Source organism: Aquarana catesbeiana, linkage group LG05 (genome assembly GCF_042186555.1).
Source record: "Aquarana catesbeiana isolate 2022-GZ linkage group LG05, ASM4218655v1, whole genome shotgun sequence".
NCBI classification, from domain to species: domain Eukaryota; kingdom Metazoa; phylum Chordata; class Amphibia; order Anura; family Ranidae; genus Aquarana; species Aquarana catesbeiana.
In genome coordinates, this window is record NC_133328.1 from 165,518,985 (window position 1) to 165,544,278 (window position 25,294).

The 25,294-nt window shown below is 46.4% G+C and overlaps 1 protein-coding gene across 2 annotated transcripts in view; it reads left to right on the forward strand.

Moving 5' to 3' along the window:
• Positions 1 to 25,294, forward strand: part of CAPN7 (calpain 7) — a 106,358-nt gene that overhangs the window by 15,610 nt on the left and 65,454 nt on the right. The window contains exon 2 of one of the 2 annotated variants that reach the window (XM_073630316.1): positions 19,781 to 19,889. The exons of the other annotated variant lie outside the window; for it this stretch is intronic. Coding sequence (XP_073486417.1) covers positions 19,781 to 19,889 — 109 coding nt within the window. The remainder of the gene's footprint in view (positions 1 to 19,780; positions 19,890 to 25,294) is intronic. 2 annotated transcript variants of the gene reach the window in all.

Genomic DNA, 25,294 nt, shown 5'->3' on the forward strand with positions numbered 1-25,294 from the left:
CTATAAAGCAATCATAATGTCAACTCAAACTGAGCAGAACTCTTGTTCATCTTTGATGAGCATGCCTACAGATGCCAAATTCAGAGTTCTATTCAGAAATGTATTCACAAAAGTGGGCAGGTGGTGAAAGTTGAAGAGGATGAATGCTGATGAAGTAATAAAAAAAGGAATCCGCTGAATCCTGTGCATCTGGGGACAAATGCATCTCAGGGCCCATTCACACAGTGTGGGTTAGGCTACTTTTACTTAAAGCAAAGGTCCGCCGAAAAAAAAAAAAATATTAAAAGCCAGCAGCTACAAATACTGCAGCTGCTGACTTTTAATATATGGACACTTACCTGTCCAGGGAGCCCGCGATGTCGGCAGCCGAAGCCGATCCGTCCGTCGGCTCTTGGCTACTGCCGCCGCCATCCTCGGTAAGGGAATAAGGAAGTGAACCCGAGTGGCCTCACTTCCTGGTTCCCTACTGAGCATGCGCAAGTTGCGCTGCGCATCCTCACTGGTCTCTGCTGTGTTCTGGGACCTGTGTGTCTTCCAGAATACAGTGGGGGAAGACAGAGTAGGCGCTGGAAGTGGCATATGTCACCGCGAACGCCGCGGTGATCTATGCCAGGAAGTGGGAGCAAATACCTGTATTAGACAGGTATCTGCTCCCTCCTCCCCCCTGAAAGATGCCAAATGTGACACCGGAGGGGGGGAGGAATCCAAAAAGTGGAAGTTCCATTTTTGGGTGGAACTCCACTTTAACGCAGGCCCAATGCCATAATCCATTGTTATCAATAGACCTAGTTCGGCATCTAAGTTCAGCTTGTTCAATTAAGCTTTGGTAAAAAAAACCTGGAAGCTGATTGGTTTCTATGCAGAGTTGCACCAGTTTTTGCACTCTCCAGTTCTAGTAAATAAACCCCACAGTGTTCTGATTCCAACTGTGAACAGATTAAAAGAGAAACACATATCAACACAAAACAAACATGTCATTGCATTTTGACTCAGTTGTGTTTAGCGCTACATGCAACACAAGTGTGAATTCAGCCTTAGGCATGAACTTTGATCTCTACATGTCTCCATAGAAATGAATTGGATAATGTTGGATTTACTCAGTTAAGAGTAGCTAAGCATTTTGTAAACACATTTAACATCTAATTAAAAAGGAATACAGATATCCTACCTCACCCCCCCCCCTCTTTATCCACATACACCCTCTTTCTCAGCCTCTTCTTTTCCTTATCCCTTCCTTGTCTCTATGTTCTTCTCCAAAGATGCGCCCCCCGCGTGTTATTCCTCTTGCCTTTATATTCATGGAGGGATCATTCTTCTATAACATTTATAGTTTAGGACATTGGCACTGCCCTACATATGAGATCTCCACAGCCCATCCTGTGATGAGATTTAACAACCCTCCATTTTTTTCATTCTTCTATCCCCCTACAACCTTTCTACGGGAATGGGAAGACACCAGTCCATGCTCTCCTATTTCTTGTGGACATTCAATTAATAATACATAGGCATCATTTGTATTGTTTTGTATGCAATTGTCTTTAGACATTGAGATGTTTCAGTATCTCTCTACTATATATGACTAGGGATGAGCTTCGTGTTCGAGTCGAACCCATGTTCGACTCGAACATCGGCTGTTCGATCGTTCGCCGAATTGCGAACGTTATGGGCCGTTCGCGCTAAATTCGTGTGGCGCGTCACGGCCCATAATTCACTGCGGCATCGCAGTGCATTGCTGGCTGATGATTGGCCAAGCATGCACTATGACCCGCATGCTTGGCCAATCACAGCGCTGTCAGTAGAGAGAGCTGTAATTGGCCAAAGCCAGGGTGGCTTTGGCCAATTACGGCTCAGGGCATTTAGTACACACCCCACACTATATAAGGCCGCCTGCACGGCGGCCCTGTGTAGTGTGTGTTCCGGTGTGCTGAGAGATAGAGAGAGAGAGAGACAGTGTCATTTGATTTGAGTTAGATAGATTAGGCAGAACAGTCAGTCAGTTAGCTGCACTTACAGTGTATTGTGTATATATATGCATCCCAGGTGTTGCATATATATATATACACTGTATTCAGTTTAGCTAGATCCGTTCCTGTTATCTTCTATCTAGACTATTTACATTTAATGCAGTGCGTCCTGCTCACAGTGTTCAGCTAGATCCGTTCCTGTTATCTTCTAGACTATTTACATTTAGTGCAGTGCGTCCTGCTCACAGTGTTCAGCTAGATCCGTTCCTGCTATTTACATTTAGTGCAGTGCGTCCTGCTCACAGTGTTCAGCTAGATCCGTTCCTGTTAAATTCCTACTGACCGGCAGGCTTGTCTGGTTACAGTATATAAAGCTACCTGAAGAAAATTACAGGTGTTCTATTTGATCCTATTAGTACCACGGTCAGGCAGCTAGACTATTTACATTTAGTACAGTGTGTCCTGCTCACAGTGTTCAGCTAGATCCGTTCCTGTTATCTTCCTACTGACAGGCAGGCTTGTCTGGTTACAGTATATAAAGCTACCTGAAGAAAATTACAGGTGTTCTATTTGATCCTATTAGTACCACGGTCAGGCAGCTAGACTATTTACATTTAGTACAGTGCGTCCTGCTCACAGTGTACAGCTAGATCCGTTCCTGTTATCTTCCTACTGACAGGCAGGCTTGTCTGGTTACAGTATATAAAGCTACCTGAAGAAAATTACAGGTGTTCTATTTGATCCTATTAGTACCACGGTCAGGCAGCTAGACTATTTACATTTAGTACAGTGCGTCCTGCTCACAGTGTTCAGCTACATCCGTTCCTGTTATCTTCCTACTGACAGGCAGGCTTGTCTGGTTACAGTATATAAAGCTACCTGAAGAAAATTACAGGTGTTCTATTTGATCCTATTAGTACCACGGTCAGGCAGCTAGACTATTTACATTTAGTACAGTGCGTCCTGCTCACAGTGTATAGCTAGATCCGTTCCTGTTATCTTCCTACTGACAGGCAGGCTTGTCTGGTTACAGTATATAAAGCTACCTGAAGAAAATTACAGGTGTTCTATTTGATCCTATTAGTACCACGGTCAGGCAGCTAGACTATTTACATTTAGTACAGTGCGTCCTGCTCACAGTGTTCAGCTAGATCCGTTCCTGTTATCTTCCTACTGACAGGCAGGCTTGTCTGGTTACAGTATATAAAGCTACTTGAAGAAAATTACAGGTGTTCTATCCCAGCTTAGTGCAGCTACAGGCCATTAGTATGTCTGGAAGGCCAAGAAGGAGAGGCAGACAGTCACAAGCCAATAAGAGAGGGCAAGCAGGCTCTGTGTCTAGTGCTGGTCGTGGAGACGGTGCATCCTCATCAGCACGTGGCCATGGGACACGCTTGGCCTTTTTTTCGGCAGCTGGCCATGTTGAGCCGCAACATGCGGAAGACTTGGTCGAGTGGATGACCAAGCCGTCCTCATCCTCCTCATCCTCTCTCACCCATGCCCAGGGTGCTTTGTCTGGCAAAGCAGCGGCCTCTTCCCTCAGCTCAATGTCATCAGTGACTCCTTCCCTAGCTCCACCATGTCCTCATGAGGATTCCCTCGAACTGTTTGACCACAGTGTTGGGTACATGCTCCAGGAGGATGCCCAGCGTTTGGAAGGCTCTGATGACGATACTGAGCTCGATGAAGGCAGTAACATGAGCGCGGACAGAGGGGGTGCCCAAGAAGGACAGCAATCTGGCAGTCATGCTCCCCCTGCTGCAGCATACTGCCAGGTTTGCTCCAGTGATGAGGAGGGAGGGGATGATGAGGTCACTGACTCAACGTGGGTGCCTGATAGGAGAGAGGAGGAGGAGGAGGAGGAGGAGGAGGAGGAGGAGGAGGAGGAGGCGGCAGCACATCACCAACGAGGCAGGATGCCCTCCAGGGGCCAGCCTAAGGGCAGCACATTGACTGCATCACACCCCAAAGCTCCACATGTGCAGGGCGCTGCAGTCTCTGCGCGTTATTCAAAAAGTTCTTTGGTGTGGGCCTTTTTTGAGACGAGTGCATCAGATCGCACCGCTGCTATTTGCAACATATGTCTCAAGCGTATCTCGCGTGGCCAAAATATCTCCCGCTTGGGTACCACATGCTTGACCAGACATATGTTGACCTGCCATGCAGTTCGTTGGCAAGCGTATCTAAAAGACCCACACCAAAGAACAAAGAGGATCTCTCCTTGCTCCTCATCAGCTGAGATTTCCAACCCCACTAGACCTTCAGTCCTCTCTGAGACCTGCAGTGAGAGGAATGAAGGTGTAGAATTAGGTGTGTCACAGCCAAGTACTTGTGGGCAATCTGCTTTTGGTACACCGACGTCAGATTGTACCAGGCAAATTTCCCTGCCCCAGCTGCTGCACCGCCGAAAGAAGTTTGCTCCCAGCCATCCACATGCCCAGCGGTTGAATGCTAGCTTGGCAAAATTGCTAGCACTTCAACTGCTGCCTTTTCAGTTGGTAGACTCTGCCCCCTTCCGTGAGTTTGTGGAATGTGCGGTTCCTCAGTGGCAGGTACCCAAACGCCACTTTTTCTCACGGAAGGCGATTCCGGCTCTCTACCGGCATGTGGAAGGCAATGTCCATGCCTCGCTGGACAGGGCGGTCAGCGGTAAGGTGCATATTACCGCTGACTCATGGTCCAGCAGGCATGGACAGGGACGTTACCTAAGTTTCACGGCGCATTGGGTGACTCTGCTGGCAGCTGGGAAGGATGCAGGACAAGGTGCAGTAGTGTTGGAGGTTGTTCCGCCACCACGCCTCCAAAATGCTGATTGTGACACACCTCTCTCCTCCACCCCCTCCTCTTCTTCTTCCTCCATGGCCTCTTCCAGCGGTGCTCCGTAGGCGTTCAAGGGGCTACGCAAGTACGCAGGCCAAAAGATGCCATGCGGTGCTTGAGCTGGTGTGCTTGGGGGACAGGAGCCACACTGGGGCAGAGGTTCTGTCAGCTCTGCAGGGGCAGGTTCAGAGGTGGTTGACGCCACGCCAACTTAAGGCAGGAATGGTGGTTTGCGACAATGGCACCAACCTCCTCTCTGCCCTCCGACAGGGACAAATGACCCATGTGCCCTGTTTGGCTCACGTCCTTAACTTGGTGGTGCAGCGGTTCTTGGGCAGGTACCCGGGCTTACAGGATGTCCTGAGGCAGGCCAGGAAAGTCTGTGTGCATTTCCGCCGGTCATATAATGCCAGTGCTCGGCTGACGGACCTCCAAAAGGAGTTTAACCTGCCCAAGAACCGCCTAATCTGTGACATGCCCACCAGGTGGAACTCAACGTTGGCCATGCTGCAGCGGCTGCACACGCAGCAGAGGGCCATCAATGAGTACCTGTGCGACTATGGCACCAGGACAGGGTCAGGGGAGCTTGGTTTTTTTTCCCCACGCCAGTGGGCCATGATCAGGGATGCATGCACTGTCCTGTCACCATTCGAGGAGGCCACGAGGATGGTGAGCAGTGACAGTGCATGCATCAGTGACACTGTCCCCCTTGTCCACCTGTTGGAGCACACGCTGCGTGGAATAATGGACAGGGCACTTGAGGCAGAACAGAGGCAGGAAGAGGAGGACTTCCTTAGCTCTCAAGGCCCCCTTTATCCAGACAGTGTTCCTGCGTGCCCGCCGATCACACAGGAAGAGGACGAGGAGGAAGAGGAGGAGGAGGAAGATTGTGTCAGTATGGAGGTGGAGCCTGGCACTCAGCATCAGCAGCAGTCTTTAAGGGATCAGTCCCAAGAAACACATGGACTTGTACGTGGCTGGGAGGAGGTGGCTGCGGACCATGTCGTTCTTAGTGACCCAGAGGACTCCGGACCGAATGCCTCAGCAAACCTACGCTGCATGGCCTCCCTGATCCTGCAAAGCCTGCGTAAGGATCCTCGTATTCGTGGTATCAAGGAGAAGGACCAATACTGGCTGGCAACCCTCCTTGATCCACGTTACAAGGGTAAGGTTGCGGACCTTATCTTGCCATCGCAGAGGGAGCAGAGGATGAAACATCTTCGGGAGGCCTTGCAGAAAGGTCTGTGCAACGCGTTCCCAGAGACTGGGAGGTTACAAACTCCTGTTTCTGGACAACGTGTTGCTGAGGCTTCGGTCAGTCAAAGAAGGAGCGGTGGAGAAGGTGGCCGTCTGACCGATGCGTTCAGACAATTTTTTGGTCCGCAGCCCCAAGGTATGATCGGTTCCAGCAACCATCGCCAGCGTCTGTTTTACATGGTGCAGGAATACCTAGGGGCAAGATCAGACTTGGACACCTTTCCCACCGAAAATCCTCTGGGTTACTGGGTCTTGAGGATGGATCACTGGCCAGAGCTTGCACAGTATGCAATTGAGCTACTGGCCTGTCCTGCATCCAGCGTTCTTTCGGAACGCACATTCAGTGCTGCTGGAGGCGTGGTAACCGATCACAGGGTGCGTCTGTCCACCGACTCGGTCGATCGGCTGACCTTCATAAAAATGAATGAGTCTTGGATCACCACCAGCTACCAAGCACCTGATGCTGATGTAACCGAATAATTTTTTTTGAAATCTCAGATCCCTTCAAAGACTGCCTATGCTGATGCTGAGTGACTATCCCTGAGTAATTATCCTCTTCCTCCTCAATCATCACGCTGATAGTTTGTAAGAACATTTTTGGTTCTGGGCGCCACCACCAGTGCCTAAGGCACAATTTTTCAGCCCCTGTTTAACAGGGGCGTGTAATTACAATTTTTGATGTAATACTTTGCAGCAGGGCTCGTTCCTGCATTCCAACTAGAGTGTCTGTGAGGGGTTGCAGTGTTGTGGCACCAGCACCAGTGCCTAAGGCCCAATTTTTCTGCCCCTGTCTAACAGGGGCGTGTAATTACAATTTTTGATGCAATACTTTGCAGCAGGGCTCGTTCCTGCGTTCCAACTAGAGTGTCTGTGAGGGGTTGCAGTGTTGTGGCACCAGCACCAGTGCCTAAGGCCCAATTTTTCTGCCCCTGTCTAACAGGGGCGTGTAATTACAATTTTTGAAGCAATAATTTGCAGCAGGGCTCGTTCCTGCGTTCCAACTAGAGTGTCTGTGAGGGGTTGCAGTGTTGTGGCACCAGCACCAGTGCCTAAGGCCTAATTTTTCAGCTCCTGTTCAACAGGGGCATGTAATTACAATTCTTGATCTAATATTTCACAGCAGGGCCCTGTGAGGGCTTACAGTGTTGTGGCCACAGCAACACCTAAGGCCCAAATTTCTGCTGAGTATATAGGGCAGGACCCTACTTTCAAACATCTAACTTACAAACGACTCCTACTTGCAAACGGAAGGAGACAACAGGAAGTGAGATGAAATCTACCCCTAGGAAGGGAAATTCTCTCCTGTAAGAGTTAATATGGGAAAACAAGTTCTCCTTTCCACTGATGCTTTCCAATCCTTGTTCCACAAAAAAACCCAAATTTTCAAAAAACATTTTTCATTGGGACAAAAAAGTGAGGTGAAATCTTCTGAAGAGGAGGAAAGACAGCAAAACAAATGTCACAGGGGTGATAACCCTTCCCTATGTTTTCCAAAAAGCTTAGAAAAGATTTTTTGGCTGGAGCTAAACACGTTAAAAATGTTCAAAATTACAAACAGATTCTACTTAACAACAAACCTACAGTCCCTGTCTTGTTTGCACCGCCTGTATACTGCTGTTCAGAGTATATAGGGCCTGGTGGCCCCACACCTTTCCTTATTTTAATTTGGGTGCGGGGTTCCCCTTAATATCCATACAAGACCCAAAGGGACTGGTAATGGACTGGGGGGTACCCATGCCGTTTGTCTCACTGATTTTCATCCATATTGCCATGACCCGACATGACATTAAACCCGCAAGCAGTTTTAAATGAGATTTTTTCCTTTAAAAATGACATTTGGTGCAGGGACTGTTCTAAACATGGGAAACACGCGTCACTTTACAGGCATACTATAGACACCCCCCAGGTACGATATTTAAAGGAATATTTCACTTTTTTTTTTTTACTTTAAGCATCATTAAAATCACTGCTCCCGAAAAAACGGCCGTTTTTAAAAGTTTTTTTTGCATTGATACATGTCCCCTGGGGTAGGACCCGGGTCCCCAAACCCTTTTTAGGACAATACCATGCAAATTAGCCTTTAAAATGAGCACTTTTGATTTCGAACGTTCGAGTCCCATAGACGTCAATGGGGTTCTAACGTTCGTGCGAACTTTCGGTCCGTTCGCGGGTTCTGGTGCGAACCGAACCGGGGGGTGTTCGGCTCATCCCTATATATGACTGTACTGAAACTTGACTTGTATGACTGGATGTTTTACTCTCTCACTTTGGTTTATGTAGAGAATCTATATAAAAAAAAGAAATTTAGGTTTTGTTTTTGTAAAGTGTGATTGATTGTATGGGCAAATAATGGCAAGTATGTTTTAAAAATCTGGTAAAATGATTGCCGAATATGTTGTGTTTTTAGTGAGTCTTACATTTGCCCCTTAAAGTGTTTGTAAAGGTTCACGTTTTTTTTTTTTTTTTTTTAATAACAAACATGTTACGCTGCCACTGTGCAGTTCGTTTTCCACAGAGTGGCCCCGAACATCCATTTCTGGGGTCCCTCGGCGGCTCCTCCTCTTATCAGATAACCCCCTTGGAGAAGCGCTTTCCCAGGGGGTTACCTTGTGGGCGCGCTCCCGAGTCCAGCATTTGTGTCCATAGACATGAATGCCAGACTCGGCCCCGCCCCCTGGCGCCCGCGTCATTGGATTTGATTGACAGCAGCAGGAGCCAATGGCTGCGCTGCTATCAATCTATCCATCTATCCAATCAAGAGCCGAGAATCTCGGGCGCGTCTCCGCCAGGTGAAATTCCAGGGCTCAAGTAAGTAAAACGGGGGGGCTGGGGGGCCGGTGACTACCAGGTGTTCTTTCACCTTAATTGCATAGGATGCATTAAGGTGAAAAAACACAAGGGTTTACAACCCCTTTAAGGCCTCATGCACATCACTGCTCCCAAATTCATGTTTAGGAGCTTTTAGTGTGTTTTTTTTTTTTTTTTTTTTGCCAAAACCCCTGAACTCAATTCAATAAAAGCCTATATGGTTTATGTACTAAACTGAAGAGTGCAAAAGCAGGTTCACTTCTGCAGAGAAACCAATCAGCTTCCAGGTTTTATTGCCAAAGGTTAATTAAACAAGCTGAGGTTAGAAGCTGATTGGTTTCTATGCAGAAGTGAGTCTCGTTTTTCGCTCTCCAGCTTTAATAAATAAACCTCTACTTGTCCATGCACACATAGGGGGTTGATTTACTAAAGGAAAATACACTGTGCTCTTTGCAAAGTGCAGTTGCTCCAGAGTTTAGTAAATAACCAGAAGCCCTGCCATCATTCAATCATGTGCAAGCAAAAATGCTGTTTTTTTTTTTTTTTTTCTTCCCCCTTGCATGTGATTGGGTAATCTTCGCAAATTGAAGCTTTACCAAGCTCTGGAGCAACTGCACTTGCAAGGTGTAACTGCACTTTGGAAAGTGCATGGCCCATTTGCCTTTAGTAAATCAACCCCATAGGCTTTTACCAGAGATTAGGAGCAGCAGAGCTTAAAAGAGAAGTATGTGTTTTTTTTTGTTTTTTTTTTTTTTTCCAGATTCATACTTACCTAGGTGAATGCAGCATCTGTCCCCCTCCACCTCTGCACTGAGAACCGAGCAATCGAACACCGCCGATGTTTTGGTTCTCACAGCTCCCTGAGCAGAGAGATGCTGACTGTCAATCAGCAGCTCTCCGCTCAGCCCCCCAAATCCCCCCCCCCTGTGTTCACTGGAGTGCTGAGCTGTGGAGGGGTGGGGAGCAGCTGTCTCGGGCTCTCAGCGACTCTCTGAGAGGCTGTGACGGGTATCAGTCCAGGCACCTGGCGGATCCAGACTTTATTGTCGTGATGATGCGGTGCCTGGACTGTTTCCTGTGAAGTCAGCAGAGAGCAGACTTCAGCTGACTCTCTGCTAAAAACGGGTCACAGGAGTGCAAAACAAATTGCACTCCTGTGACCCATAGGAGAAGCCCAGCCAAACGAGCTCAGGCTGGACTTCTCCTTTTTAAGAGCGGACCTTCAGTCATTTTTTTCAACTTTCCATCTATTAAATCTTCTGCCCTTGTTGTTTTAACTTCGGACTTAGTCTCTCTCTCTCTCTCTCTGTTTGCCAGGAAGGGATGAGGGATGAGTCATAAGAGGGCCAATGAAAGCTGCAGAGCTGGAGGTGTGCCTCTGTGTAAATTCAGGAAGTGAACAGGCAGCAGCTGCAGCCAGACTCAGTGGAGGGAGATTTCTGCAGCATATTAGGCAAGTACAGAATCGCAGTATATATAAAATAATAAGTGGTCGGAGGGAAGCTTCAGAATGGCAAACATGCTTTTATTACAAATTATGTGAGCAGACTGCAGTTCATCTTTAAAGACAGTCAAAGCCCCTCTCCTGAACACAGAAGAATCACGTTCAAAAGAGGAGTTTTTGGATATAAGGCCCCTTTCACATATGCGGTTCGTTTGTCCATTTTTTTTTTTTTTTTTTCATCCATCTGTTGACGGATGAAAAACGGATATCAATGCATCTCTACGGAAAACTGATGTAAATGGAAAATACGTCAACATCCGTTTTTTGAAACAAATCAAAGCTCTATTTTTCATCCGTTTAACCACTTCAGCCCCGGAAGATTTGGGTGCAGAGTGACCAGGCCATTTTTTGCGATACGGCACTGCGTTGTTTTAACTGACAATTGCGCGGTCGTGCAACACTGTACCCAAACAAAATTCAAAATTGACGTCCTTTTTTTCCCACAAATAGAGCTTTCTTTTGGTGGTATTTGATCATCTCTGCGGTTTTTATTTCTTGCGCTATAGACAAAAAATAAGGGACAATTTTGAAAAAAAACAATCATTTGTACTTTTTGCTATAATAAATATCCCCAATTTTTTTTCAAAAAAGCACTTTTTTTTCCTCAGTTTAGGCTGATATGTATTCTACATATTTTTGGTAATTAAAATCACAACAAGCGTATATTGATTGGTTTGTGCAAAACTTATAGCATCTACAAAATAGGGGAAAGATTTATGGAATTTTTAATATATTTTTTTTTTTTTTTTTTACTTTTTTAACTTTTTTATTGGGACTGTGACATTATGGCAGACTGATCGGACACTTTTGGCACATTTTTGGGACCACTGACATTTTATACAGCAATCTGTGCCATAAAAATGCACTGATTACTGTGTAAATGTCACTGACGTGGAAGGGGTTAACAGTAGGGGGCGATCAAGGGGTTAATTGTGTGTCCTAGGGAGTGATTCTAACTGTGGGGGATGGGACTTCCTGAGTGAGGAGACCCATCGTTGTTCATACTTAGTATGAACAACAGATCGCTCTCCTCACCCCTGACAGTACGAAAATCTGTCTGTTTATCTCCGTTCTGTCTTTGTGTGGAGCGATCATGGGTGCCCGGCAGTCATGGCGACCGCCGGGCGCACACATTGGCTCCGGCGTGGCAATGCGCATGCGCCCCCTAGTGGTCACAAGGCGAACTGACGTAAGGTAACGTTGTTTGCCCAGGAGAGCCAACCTGCCGCAGTAAAACTATGGTGGCTGGTTGAGAAGGGGTTAAAAAAAGGATTGAACGAAAAACGGCTGTTAACTGACAAACGGTCCCTTTTTTTTTTTTTTTTCCATCTGTTTTTGCATTGGGTGTGGATGTAAAAAAAAAAAAAAAGTTGATGAGAAACGAATGAGCAGCTGATAAAAAACTAATGAATGCTTCATCTGTTTTGACATGACTGATTAACCGCTTTCTGCCTGCCGGCTGTCATATGACGGCCAGGCGGCGCAGCTCTCGTTCTGAGAGGGCGTCATATGACGCCCTCGCCTTCCCGGCCCACCAGGGGGCACGCGTGATGTCCGCCAGGCACGCGTGATTGCCTGGTAACACGGCAGGACCGTAGATCTGTGTATGTAAACACACAGATCCATGTCCTGTCAGAGGAGAGGAGACCAATGTGTGTTCTCAGTGTAGAGCAACACCGAGCGGTCCCCTCCCCTTGTGAGTCCCCTCCCCCTTCAATTAGAAACACTCCCTAGGAACATAATTAACCCCTCAATCACCCCCTAGTGTTAACCCCTTCGCTGTATTAATGTGAATGGTTTATTTTGGTCTTATCAGACCACAGGACAGGGTTCCAGTAATCCATGTCCTTAGTCTGCTTGTCTTCAGCAAACTGTTTGTGGGCTTAATCTGTTTGTAATGCATAATATTTAGAAGAGGCTTCCTTCTGGGACAACAGCCATGCAGACCAATTTGATGCAGCGTGTGGCGTATGGTCTGAGCACTGACAGGCTAATCTCCCCCTTCATCCTCTGCAGCAATGCTGGCAGTGCTCATACGTCTATTTCCCAAAGACAACCTCTGGATATGACCTGTGTCAATAGTGTCCGATATGTCCGCCACAATATCGCAGTCACGATAAAAATCGCAGATCGCCACCATTACTAGTAAAAAAAAAAATAATAAAAATGCCATGAATCTATCCCCTATTTTGTAGACGCTATAACTTTTGCGCAAACAAATCAATATACGCTTATTGCGATTTTTTTTTTTTTTTTTTACCACAAATATGTAGAAGAATATGTATCGGCCTAAACTGAGGAAAAAAATAAAAACCGCAGAGGTGATCAAATACCACCAAAAGAAAGCTCTATTTGTGGGGAAAAAATAATAAAAATTTCATTTGGGTGCAGTGTTGTATGACCACACAATTGTCATTCAAACTCTGACAGCGCTGAAAGCTGAAAACAGAGTTAGGTACCTGGTAACTCTTTTTCTAAGAAGTCTTCCAGGGCAGCATCCGAGAGAGATAGGCTCCTCCTCCCTAAAACAGGAAACACATTAGTCCACCATTATAAATTTCACACTCTTACCTGTGTGCCTCAGTTATGTTAAAGCACCGAAGGAATTCCCTGTAAGCTGCAAGCTCCCCCTCTGTACCTGGTTTTTGTTGTTTCAAGGGTGGGAACTAGTGCTGCCCTGGAAGACTTCTTAGAAAAAGAGTTACCAGGTACCTAACTGTTTTCTCGAATCGTCTTCCAGGGCAGCATCCGAGAGGATATATCAAGCAATACTTACTAGGGTGGGGTTAGAGACTGGAGCACTTTACGACCAAATGCTTGGTCTTGGTCAGACAGCTGGTCTATGCGGTAGTGCTTAGCGAAAGTACTGAAGCTCGACCATGTCGCTGCCCTGCAGATCTGCTCCGGAGTTGCCCCTGCTTTCTCTGCGGCCGAGGTTGCCCAGGCTCTAGTTGAGTGCGCTCTGATTTCACTAGGTGGAGTGAGATTCTGTGCCTTATAGGTAATCTGTATGGCCATCCTTATCCATCTGCTGATGGTGCTTTTTGAAGCTTGTTTCCCTCTGTTGATTCCTGCATAGAGGATGAAGAGGGAGGTCGTTCTACGCCATTCTTTTGTTCTTTCGAGATACGCTATGAGCGTGTTCCTTACATCAAGTTTGCTGTAAATGTTTCTTTTCCTACTATCCATGGTTGTTGGAAGTGAGGGTATGACGATGTTTTGGGTTCTGTGAAATGTAGAAGAGACCTTGGGTAGAAAGGCCGGATCTGGAGAGAGAATTATCTTGTCCAGATGTATTAGACAGTATGGTTCTATTGAAGATAGAGCTTGGATCTCACTCACTCTTCTGGCGGATACTAAGGCCAGAAGGAGCGCAGTTTTTAACGTGAGGTTTTTGTCTGAGCTGTCCTCGATAGGTTCAAACGGAGGGGAAAGAAAGCCCTTAAGTACTGTGCCCATGTCCCAGGTGGGAGTTTTGTACAATTTGGCTGGTTTGGATCTTTTAAGAGCTATGAGGAATCGTCTTATCAGCGGGTCTTCCGCTAGTCTAGTATCCATGACCGAGGAAAGTGCTGCAACTTGTACTTTCAGGGTACTTGGTGATATGTTTTTGTCTGCACCATCTTGTAGGAAGTCCAAAACTATTGGAATTATCCCACCGTTGGAGATTGGTCTGTCTTCGTACCAAGAAACAAATTTTTTCCTTATTTTCTCATAGATGGCTCTCGTTACCGGCTTTCTGCTGTTTAAGATGGTGTTGATTACTCTGTCTGACAGGCCTTTGTTCTGGAGTTTTACCCTCTCAGTAACCAAGCCGAGAGCTTCAAGATTTTGTGGTTCGGATGGTTGACTGAGCCTTGTGACAGTAGATCCGGGCGGTCCGTCAGTGTCAGCTGAGGTTGTATGCTGAGATTTTTTAAAATGACTGAACCATGCTCTCTGGGGCCAGTGTGGTGCTATTAGTATTACTGTTGTTTTCTCTGCCTTGATTTTTTGGATTACTTTTGGGATTATGGCAGTTGGAGGGAATGCATAGCACAGATGCCATTTCCAGTTTTGGTTGAAAGCATCCACCCCGCTGTTGCCATCTGTAGGGTCCAGGGAGAAAAATATCGGAGATTTTGCGTTCGCCCTGGAAGCAAATAGGTCTACTCCGGGTATTCCCCACTTCTGGGTGATTTGAGTGAAGGTTGTTTGGTTTAGAGACCATTCCGTGTGTTTTATCGTTTTCCGGCTCAGGAAATCTGCCACTGTATTGTCTGTTCCTTTTAGATGAATACCGGATATCGATCTTATGTTCACTTCTGTCCACAGTAGGATAGATTGTGTCAGTCTCATCAGTTTTTGGGATTTTGTGCCCCCTTGTCTGTTTAGGTATGCGACTGTCATTGCGTTGTCTGATTGTATCTTTACATCCTTCCCCTGTAATGCTGGCTTGAAGGTTTTTAGCGCTTCCCCCACAGCTTTCAGCTCTCTCAAGTTTGAGGAGGCTTGTGCCCATTTGGGTGTCCATTTCCCTTGCGAGAACCGCCCTTCCATGTGGGCTCCCCATCCTAGGGCGCTTGCATCGGTGGTGATGCTGACTGGATTGACTTGAGCCCATCTGCGCCCCTCGATGACCCGAAGTGGGTTGAGCCACCAGTAGAGTGTTTGTTTGACTGTGGCGGGGACGGGAATGGATTTTTCTAGGGATGCTTGCCTGCCATCCCATTGGGACAGAATGTAGTTCTGTAAGGGTCGCATGTGAATTTGTGCCCAGGTGATGGCTGGAATGGAAGACGTCATCAGTCCTAGTACGGACATTCCGTGCCTGATCGTTGTGGAATGGTTCCTTAGCAGGGACGTAATTGCTTGTGTCATTTTTACGTCTTTTTCCTTTGTTAGGAAAATTTTTGACAGTCTGGAGTCCAGCACGTATCCCAGGTACACTACTCTCTGGCTTGGGATCATTTGCGATTTCTCTGCGTTTATTAACCATCCCAGGTTTTGCAGATAGATCATACTCTTGCGCAGGTTGTTTTCTAGGATTGCTGCTGAGTCCGCAAAGAACAGGAGGTCGTCTAAGTATGGTATTATTCCAATACCCTCCTGTCTTAGACCTTTTAGCGCTTCCGCCATTATTTTTGAGAATATTCTTGGAGCTGAGGAGATTCCGAAGGGGAGAGCTGTGTACTGTAGGTGCAGCGTAGCTGCTGGCCCCTGGATTGCGAACCTTAGAAACTTTTGGTGATCCTTCCTTATGGGGACATGTAGGTAGGCATCCTGCAAGTCTAGTGTTGCCATGAATGTCTCCTGCGGTAGGATGTTCCTGATTGAATAGATAGATTCCATTCTGAATCTCTTGTATCTTATTCCTCGGTTGAGTGGTTTGAGGTTTAGTATCAGCCTTAGTTTGCCTGATGGTTTTCTTTTTGCGAAGATGTGTGAGTAGAAGCCCTTTTGTTCCTCCTCTTGGGGAACGTGACAAATCACCTTCTGATCTAATAGTTTCTGTAGGGATTCTAGAAACACCTTTGCTTGGTTGCTGTCCTTGGGTAGCATGGTCGCTAAGTATTTGGTTGGGGGGCGGTTGGAGAATTCTATTGCGTAACCGTCCGCTATGGTGCGCAGTATGAATTTGTTTTCTGTTATCTCCTCCCATTGGTGGGAGAAAGCCGCCAATCTGCCCCCCACCTGAAGGCAGTCATTGTTTTTTGTTCTTTTGGGTATTAGGCTTGAGGATGAATTCACCTTTGCCTTTCTTGTTTTGTTGACCCCAGTGCTTTTTTGCCCCTGGCTTATTGAATTTCTTGAAATGCCGAAAGGGCGCCTTCCCTTGTCTCTTCTTGGTTTGAGGGAACCCCTTATTTTTTGCTGCGGTCCTATCCAGGACTGTTTCTAGTTCGGGACCAAACAGTAGGTCTCCAGTGAATGGTATGCCACATAAACGGTTCTTGGAAGGTGCATCCCCCCCCCCAGGATTTTAACCACAGGGCTCTGCGGGCCGAGTTTAGTAGTGCCGTGGTCCTAGAGGATATTCTGACAGTTTCTGCTGAAGCATCTGCCAAGAAAGCTGCCGCTCTAGTTAGTGTGGGGATGGTTTTAATTAGTTCCTCCCTGGGTGTGTCGTTCTCCAATAGATCTTGCAGCTGGGTTAGCCAGATTAGCAAGGTTCGGGCTGTGCAGGTGGAAGCAATAGCCGGATTTAGGTTTGCCGCCCCTGCTTCCCATGCCCTTTTCAGGAGAGCTTCTATTTTCTTGTCCATGGGGTCGCTGAGGGTACCTGCGTCATCAAAAGCCAAGTCCGATTTGTTCGTGATTTTTGCCAGAGAGGCATCCACCTTGGGGCATTTAGCCCAGGTTTTGGTGTCTGCTTCCGCAAACGGGTATCTGCGTTTGATTGTGGCGGCCCCTGTGATTCTTTTGCCACCATTTTGTCTGAGCATTTCTGAGACAGGGGCTTTTTCCAATCTGGGGAAAGCCTGTGGCTGCATGAGGCACATGTTTTGCCTTTAGCCTTCCTTTCCTCAGGGGTCTTTGCCTGCAAGCGAGCATAGAGAACAAAAAAACCCAGTGAGTTTAGGTGGTCAAAGGAACTGCCTGTAGATAGGCAGTAAAGAGGTTAAGACAGAGATAATTCAAGAATATTCTGGCTTACCTTGGAGCTGTCCTGATTTGCAGGATCTGCAGGGCAGGGTGGGGAAGCGTCAGACATGATCAGCCACCAGGATCCTCTGCTTAGAGGCCTTTTTATCTGCTTCCTGCATAAGCTCCGGCCCCGCCCCCGGCTGACCCCGTGCAGGTTGGTGGACACACCTGCACATGCCGCTGTATTGTAGAGTAACTGTGCTGGTAGTGAAGGGTAGCATTGAACAAATTTGCTATTTGTATTCTGTCTTCTCTCTTTTTTTTTTTTTTTTTTTTTTTTACTTCCCGCCCCTAGGTGTCCCTGCTGTATCTCCGCAGTAGATAGACTACGGGAAAATGGCCGCCAATCCGGAAGCGGAACTTCCTCGGCGCCATCTTGGTACACCCCCGACTTCCTGTAGCGGCCTGTGGCGGTGAGGACGCTGCTGCGCCGCCCGGAGAGCGGCGGATTCGTTTGGGGGGACAGCCGCAGCCACCAGGGACCTAATTTAGAGGGTGCAAAACCCTCCCTGCTAGACCCTCTGCTGCTGAGGTTTTCGGCAGCGGTCGGCGGCGGCGGCGGGGGGGGGCGCCCATCTATGCATGTATCCATCCCCCCTGGCGGGCTCCAGATTCTGCGGAAAGCCAGAGGGGGTTGCTTGCGGAAGCATACACAGGCCTAAACAGCGGCATGGGGTGGGGATGACAGAGTCCTCCTGCAGCCTGGGGGGATGATTGCAGACCCCTCAGTAGGGGCGAAATCTCAGGCTTTGAGCAATGTTGCCCAGTGCTGCGCCTGCTCGCCCTCCCAAAGCCCCTTGGGCTGTATGGGATGCTGGCAGGGGGTCTCCTGCAACAAGCACAGAGACAGGTGAAAATAAAATAACAAACGTTCTTGCAGCTCCTGTGGGTCCGGAGGAAACACAAACAACTGAGGCACACAGGTAAGAGTGTGAAATTTATAATGGTGGACTAATGTGTTTCCTGTTTTAGGGAGGAGGAGCCTATCTCTCTCGGATGCTGCCCTGGAAGACGATTCGAGAAAAATGGTTTGGGCAGGAAGGGGGTGAAAGTGCACTGTATTGAGATGGTTAAATGAACGGTCCGCATATGTGAAAGGCGACTAAATGCGTCTAAACATGTATAAAACATTAGGCATATTTAGGACTGCAGCATTTATTAATTTCAATGGCCAGAATTAAAATTCTGGCCAATGAAATAAATAATCTCCCAAATACCAAACACTGCTCAAGAACATGTAAACCCAAGATTTCATATTCCTGATATGGGCCTGCTGTACAATGTACTTGTATGAAAAAGCATCCTGCTTCTTTTTTGTGAAATCCTTGGTGTCCCTGCTAGTCCCCTCTGCTTTCCTATTAAAAACTGATCACACTAAGCAGGGGAGCACAGCATGATCAGTTCTCTAGCTATGCTGGGAAATCAGCCTGCTCTCCTGCAATGACCAGACTTGTCCTGACATGCTCTCCCTGCACAGCCCTTTACTGGGCAGCTCAGTATACTGCTGTTTCTCCTTCCCCAGCTCTTATGCAGCTGAGAACAGAGGGAATGTGATCTATACAGAAATGTTTTGCCTTTTCATTTCTATTTGAAACTGAATGGGTTTTTTTACAAAGTGATCCTTTACAATCACTTTAAACTGGCCTAAACCGGTTCGAAAAAATGCAGCTTAGGTGAGTTTTTAACGCTGAGTTTCTCCTGAGGAAACTCAGCATTAAAATTCAGCATTAAGTCACTTCAAAGGGGTATGAATACTTTTTCAAGGCACTGTACTTGAACAGATGAATGTCAGGGTAAAAAAAAAAAAAAAAAACATTCCAGAAGAAGCACACAAGAAGTGTCCCCCAAGCTAGGCGTGATTTTAGTGATTTTTTTTTTTTTGGTGGTGTCACATACTTTCAGAAATCATAGAGCTTGTTGGTTTTTGTAGCACCAATAATGTCTTGGTACACGTCTGAGGGATTCAGAATTGGTGGCCTTTTACACTGCCAGCACGGGGGCGTCGGCGGTAAAGCGCCACTAGTTTTAGCGGTGCTTTACCGTTGTTTTTGCAGCGCTTTTCGGGCCCTAGCGGGGCCCTTTTAACCCCCACAAGCGGCCGAGGCGCTTTGGTCAGGGGTGCTTTAGGAGGGCCCTAAAGTGCCTCAAAGAAGCTGCTTGCAGGACTTATTTTTACGTCCTGCCAGCGCAGAGCCCCGGTATGAAAGCATTTGGGCTTTCATACTGGGATCGCAGAGGAGGCTTTTTTTAGGCTTATTTTTAGCGCTAAAGTGACTGAAAAACGCCTCCAGTGTGAAAGGGGTCTTACTGTAGTTGCAGCATCTGAAGGGGAAAGCGTATGAGGCATGAATTTTTGTATTTTTCAATCTTTTTTATTTGGGTAAGGCAACATTCCTCCGCCAGGAGAGAAATTACCAACCATTTGGCACCATTGATAAAGAAACAGAACAATAGGAGTAGATAGACATAATAAGTAGAAGTGCAAGCTCAACATGCAAACTATCTATAGGGTTATAGACATAATTATTAGAAGTTAAAGCTCAACATGCAAACTATCTATAGGGTTACCATAATGGAAGGAGGCATGAATTTTTGGGCCATGTAGGCAAAGGCGCTTTTGTATGTTCCTCTCTTCATCCCTTCTTTAGACTTACTAAAAAAAAAAAAAAAAAAAGTAAAAAGGTGTTTAGAGATCTGAAAAAAAGAAAAGTTTTGCTCTGTGAAAGACAAATTGTTCACATTGTTGTTGTAGAATTTTAGTTCACAGAACCTTTAATTGTTATGTTGGTTTGTGTTGCAGGAAGCAGCTCAAGCCCTAATTTATGCTGAGATGGCAGGTTCAACCCTGGAGAACATTCAAGACAAGATAAATGAGTACCAGGACCGGGTACAAGCTCTGTACAATGCAGGTAGTCATATGGGGGGCAGGTGCCTGCTATTTTTGTTTTTCGATGTGTGTCCTGTTTTAGATAGTATAACAATTGTTATTTAGAATACAATCCGTACATCCTATTCCTTCCTCTGGTAGCTATTCTTCAATCGTCTACCTTAGGTTCTTGTGGCAGCTCTCCTCTCACTGTCCACAAAGCTTTTCTTGCAGGTTATTCCAAATGACTCTCTGCACTACTAATGGTTGGAACATGCTTCCAAAAAAAATCACCCGTTGGTTTTAGTGTTTAAATTACCTTCCCTCGAGTGTAGGGGAGGGCTTGGGAAGTGTCAGTGAACCAGATGCTTCCACTGGCACTGTATAAGCCATCAAAGAAAAATCCAAGCATACTTGTTAAACCTTCCTGACACTCTCAAATGACATATCTATAACTATTCATTTGTGTCTATTTATCTTCAGAATCACTTCTGTGTAAAACCACTCCAAAAAGCTTTTTTGGACTTTATGCACATTTGTTGTTCTACGTTTTATTAATGGAATGGTTATAGATCTGCCTTTTGAGGTCATAGGGAGGATTTCTAAGTGCACTCAAAGTGGACAGGGGCGTGACATGACGAGACACGCTGATTGAGCGTGCCGTGATCCCGGGCTCCAGCAAGACGGGCAGCAGTAGTGCGACGGGCTCCTGACAGAGACATGTCCACACGCCACCGCGCAGCTGCTCATCTGCTCGGCGGTGGAAAGAGCCAGGTGAACGGGCTCAGAGCCTACCTCACTGCGCAGAGCATAGAACCCGGATGTACGGCAAAAAGGACGCCGGTCCAGGAGGGAAATGCTATGTGCACACGATAGGATTTTCCAACAACAAAACCGTGGATTTATTTCCAGCGGATGTTGGCTGAAACTTGTCTTGCATACACACGGTTGCATAAATGTTGTCAAAAATTCCGAACGTCAAGAACGTGGTGGCGTACAACACGTACGACGAGCTGAGAAAAATGAAGTTCAATAACCAGTGCGGCTCTTCTGCTTGATTCCAAATTTTTTGCGCCGAAATTGTGCACACACGATTGGAATTTCCGACAACGGATTTTGCTGGATGGCTGGATATGATCCCCCGTACAGGGCCGATGAGCCGATGAGCGGCTGTCCTAGGGAGGGGGGTAATATAACACCTGGTCGTGGCCATTCACCCCTAAACCTAAAGCAAAGCCTTACAATCCCAGAGGTGGATCTACTGGGAGAGGGCGGTGGTCCGCGCTTGGGAGGTGGCTGAATCGAATGGGGAACATGCAGGAGCAGAGCTGGGTCTTCATGAGGTGGAAGGAACCCCTGGAGGGGTAGCTGAATCTGTGGAAAGTGCGTGTCTGGGAGGAAAAAGTGGTACTACAGAGCCCAGCAGTGTACGACCGGTGGAGGAATTGTGACTAAATCAGGGACAGCCTCTGCAGGGAAGGTGCAGTATACTAACTCTTTGAATTGTGACCCTAATATTGAACCAGTTATATCTCAACCAGAGTTTTATAGTGGATTGGGATTTAAGAGAACATTTAAGAGCAATCCCAACAAAGAATGATATTCAGTTACTTATAACTGCTGTTGAAACATTATGTAAACTGTGGAGGGCTTAAGGGAGGATATAGGAGCACTGGGACACAGAGTGGAAGAAATGGAGACAGGTCAGGAAGATATTAGACAGACAGTGGTCGATATTCAAGATATGACAAAAAATCATGAAGTGTTGAACTCTCTGTTGGATCAGATGGATAATCATGGCAATAGAAACCGTAGGCAGAATATATGTATAAGGGGCCTGCCTGAAATAAAACAACATACTGAACTGCTCCCTACAGTGATCTGTCTTTTCCAGTCAATTCTGGGGACATCTGCTCCGGATAAGATTGAAATAGACAGAGTGCACCGTGCTCTTCTCCCAACTCCCCAAAATGCAGAGAGACCAAGAGATGTCTTTTGTAAAAATGCACAGATATCCAATAAAATAAGCTATTATAAAAGCAGTCCGTAATAGACCCATGGTTGATTTTGAGGGTGCACAAATAGCTTTGTTCCCAGATCTATTACATAGAACACTTATGCAGCGAAGAATGATTAAACCTCTGCTGGAAGCCTTACGGGCAGTTGATGTTAAATATTGTTGGGGATATCCCTTTAAGGTTATGGCAACACAGAATGGGAAAACAGCAACACCTCAAACTAAGGATGATCTGCAGCATTTCGTAGAAGTGCTAGAGCTACCTCAGGTGGATTTTCCAGACTGGAGATTGAATAATTGTAAATCATCATTACAACAACTAGAACGATGGCAACAGGTGTCTGTTAAAGGCCGACGGAAAAATCATTTGGACAGATATTATAACTTAGCCCTAGAAGGACATACCTGAATAGGGTATGAGGTCAATGTGAGGTTAATAGGAAAGGAGCTAACTGCCTAGAGTAAGAATGGGAAGAAGAAATTATGTAGATTGCAAACATATGAAAGGAGAGGGATTTTTTTTTCTCTCCCCCTCTCCTTCATCTTTTTGAATCTTTGATACAAAATGTTGAAGTACTGTGAATTAATAATGCTATAGGATTATAAATGGTAGTCCAGGGAGCACAAGGTGCTCTGTTTATGTTTTGTAATAATTTCTCCCCCAATAGGTTGGTCCCGAGACTTTGTTTTCTGCCAAGGGGCAGAAGGGAGGGGGACTCCGGCCAGGGGTGTACCCCTGCCTGGACTCGTCTTCCCCTTAGGGGTTGTTTCTTACACAGTGGTATACTATGTTATTTGTTGTGGAAGTCTTTTTTGTCGCGGTTTGTGGGGTTGTTTTTTTTTTTCTTTCCCTCTCATCATTCACCCAAGGGAGAAAACTCAGAGGGTTGGTACAAACATCGACCGAGTTCAACAGTGCAATAAGAGATTCATGGAACTATATGTATAGATATAATGACAGGTAGAGTAAAGATTGTATCATATAATGTGAGAGGGCTTTCATATGACACAGTTCGTGCCAGAGAGGCCGTCTCTGGCACGAACTGCATCATATAAAGGCAGAGATAGTGTTTCTTCGTGACAGGGTCGGCTCCCTGTATGCCTCTTTTTCCATATAATCAATGGTTCCATGCACCATCACCAGTTCCAAGGGCTACAGGAGTTACAATAGCTATCCATAAATCATGCCCATTGGTACCCACAGAAATATGAGTAGACACTAAGGGTCGTTTTCTCTTTCTTAAGGGTAAGATCCAAGGCCAGTGTTACACCTTTGTTACTATATATGCCCCCAATAATCATACTGTTAAATTTCTATCAAAAACTTTAGATATTTTGAGGACATTTAGGGAAGGTTTTTTTGGTTGTGGGAGGGGACTTTAATATTATTTTGGATCCCAGTTTGGATACCTCTTCAGGGAAAACCTTTCTGTCCCATAGAGCTTTAAGGCATATGTTGGTAGATCAGTATTACATGAATTATGTGTGCTCATTAGGGATGAGCCGAACACCCCCGCGGTTCGGTTCGGTTCGCAGCAGAACATGCGAACAGGAAAAAAATTTGTACGAGCACCGTTAAAATCTATGGGACACGAACATGAAAAATCAAAGGTGATAATTTTAAAGGCTTATATGCAAGTCATTGTCATAAAAAGTGTTTGGGGACCTGGGTCCTGCCCCAGGGGACATGTATCAATGCAAAAAAAGTTTTCAGGAGCAGTGATTTTAATAATGCTTAAAGTGAAACCATAAAAGTGAAATATTCCTTTAAATTTCGTACCTGGGGGGTGTCTATAGTATGCCTGTAAAATGGCGCATGTTTCCCGTGTTTAGAAAAGTCCGAGAGCAAAATGACGTTTCTAAAGGAAAAAAAGTCATTTAAAAGAACTCGCGGCTATAATGAATTGTCGGTCCCAGCAGTACACATAAAAGTCATTGAAAAAAACGGCATGGGATTCCCCCACAGTCACCCTTTGGATCTGGTATGAATATTAAGGGGAACCCCGGACCAATATTAAAAAAAAAAATTGTGTGGGGGTCCCCCCAAAACCAGGCCCTTCAGGTTTGGTATGGATATTAAGGGGAACCCCGCGCCAAAATGGCGTGGGGGTCCCCCCAAAAAATCCATACCAGACCCTTATCCGAGCACGCAACCTGGCAGGCCACAGGAAAAGAGGGGGGGGACGACAGAGCGCCCCCCTTCCTGAACCATACCAGGCCACATGCCCTCAACATGGGGAGGGTGCTTTGGGGTACCCTTGCTTGGTGGTTGTGGAGGTCTGCAGGCGGGGGGCTTATCCGAATCTGGAAGCCCCCTTTAACAAGGGGACCCCCAGATCCCGGCCTCCCCCGTGCGTCAGAGGGGGGCGGGGTCACCCGGCGACATTACCGTGTGGCCTCGCCCTCAGCAATAAAAGAGCTGTCACCTGAGAGTACGGTCATTACGGCGGGTGCCTCCCATGGAGGCAGGTCGGTCAGGTTTTTTTTTTTTTTTTTCAGTCCGTCGATGGAGCAGGAGAAGAAGAAGACTTTGTGGGACAGTTTTATTTTTTTAATAAAGGACATGTCCCCAAGCCTTGTCATGCCATTTTTAGCATTTTCACACTTTTTTGTGAAATGGTAGGGGTACATTTTTACCCCGTTACCATTTCACACAGGGGGGAGGCCAGGATCTGGAGGTCCCTTGTTAAAGGGGGCTTCCAGATTCCGATAAGCCCCCGCCCGCAGACCCCCACAACCACCGGGCAAGGGTTATGGGGATGGGAACAAGGTGTTTTGGGGGGTACCCCAAAGCACTCTCCCCATGTTGAGGGCATGTGGCCTGGTACGGTTCAGGAGGGGGGGGCGCTCTCGTCCCCCCCTCTTTTCCTGTGGCCTGCCAGGTTGCGTGCTCAGATAAGGGTCTGGTATGGATTTTTGGGGGGACCCCCACGCCATTTTTTTAAAAACATTTTGATGCGGGGTTCCCCTTAATATCCATACCAGACCTGAAGGGCCTGGTATGGAATTTGGGTGGACCCCCACGCAATTTTTTTTTTTTTTTTTTAATTTTGGTTCGGGGTTCCCCTTAATATTCATACCAGACCTGAAGGAAAATTTCACTTTTATTGTTTCACTTTAAGCATTATTAAAATCACTGCTCCCGAAAAAGTGACATTTTTAAAACTTTTTTTTGCATTGATACATGTCCCCTGGGGCAGGACCCAGGTCCCCAAAAACTTTTTATGACAATACCATGCATATAAACCTTTAAAATTAGCACTTTTGATTTCTCCCATAGACTTTTAAAGGGTGTTCCACGGCTTTCGAATTTGCCGCGAACACCCCAAATTCGGCGAACAGGCGAACACCTGATGTTCGAGTCGAACTTGCGTCATCCCTAGTGCTCATCGACTATCAAGTCACTCACTATATCAGACAATGCTCCAATA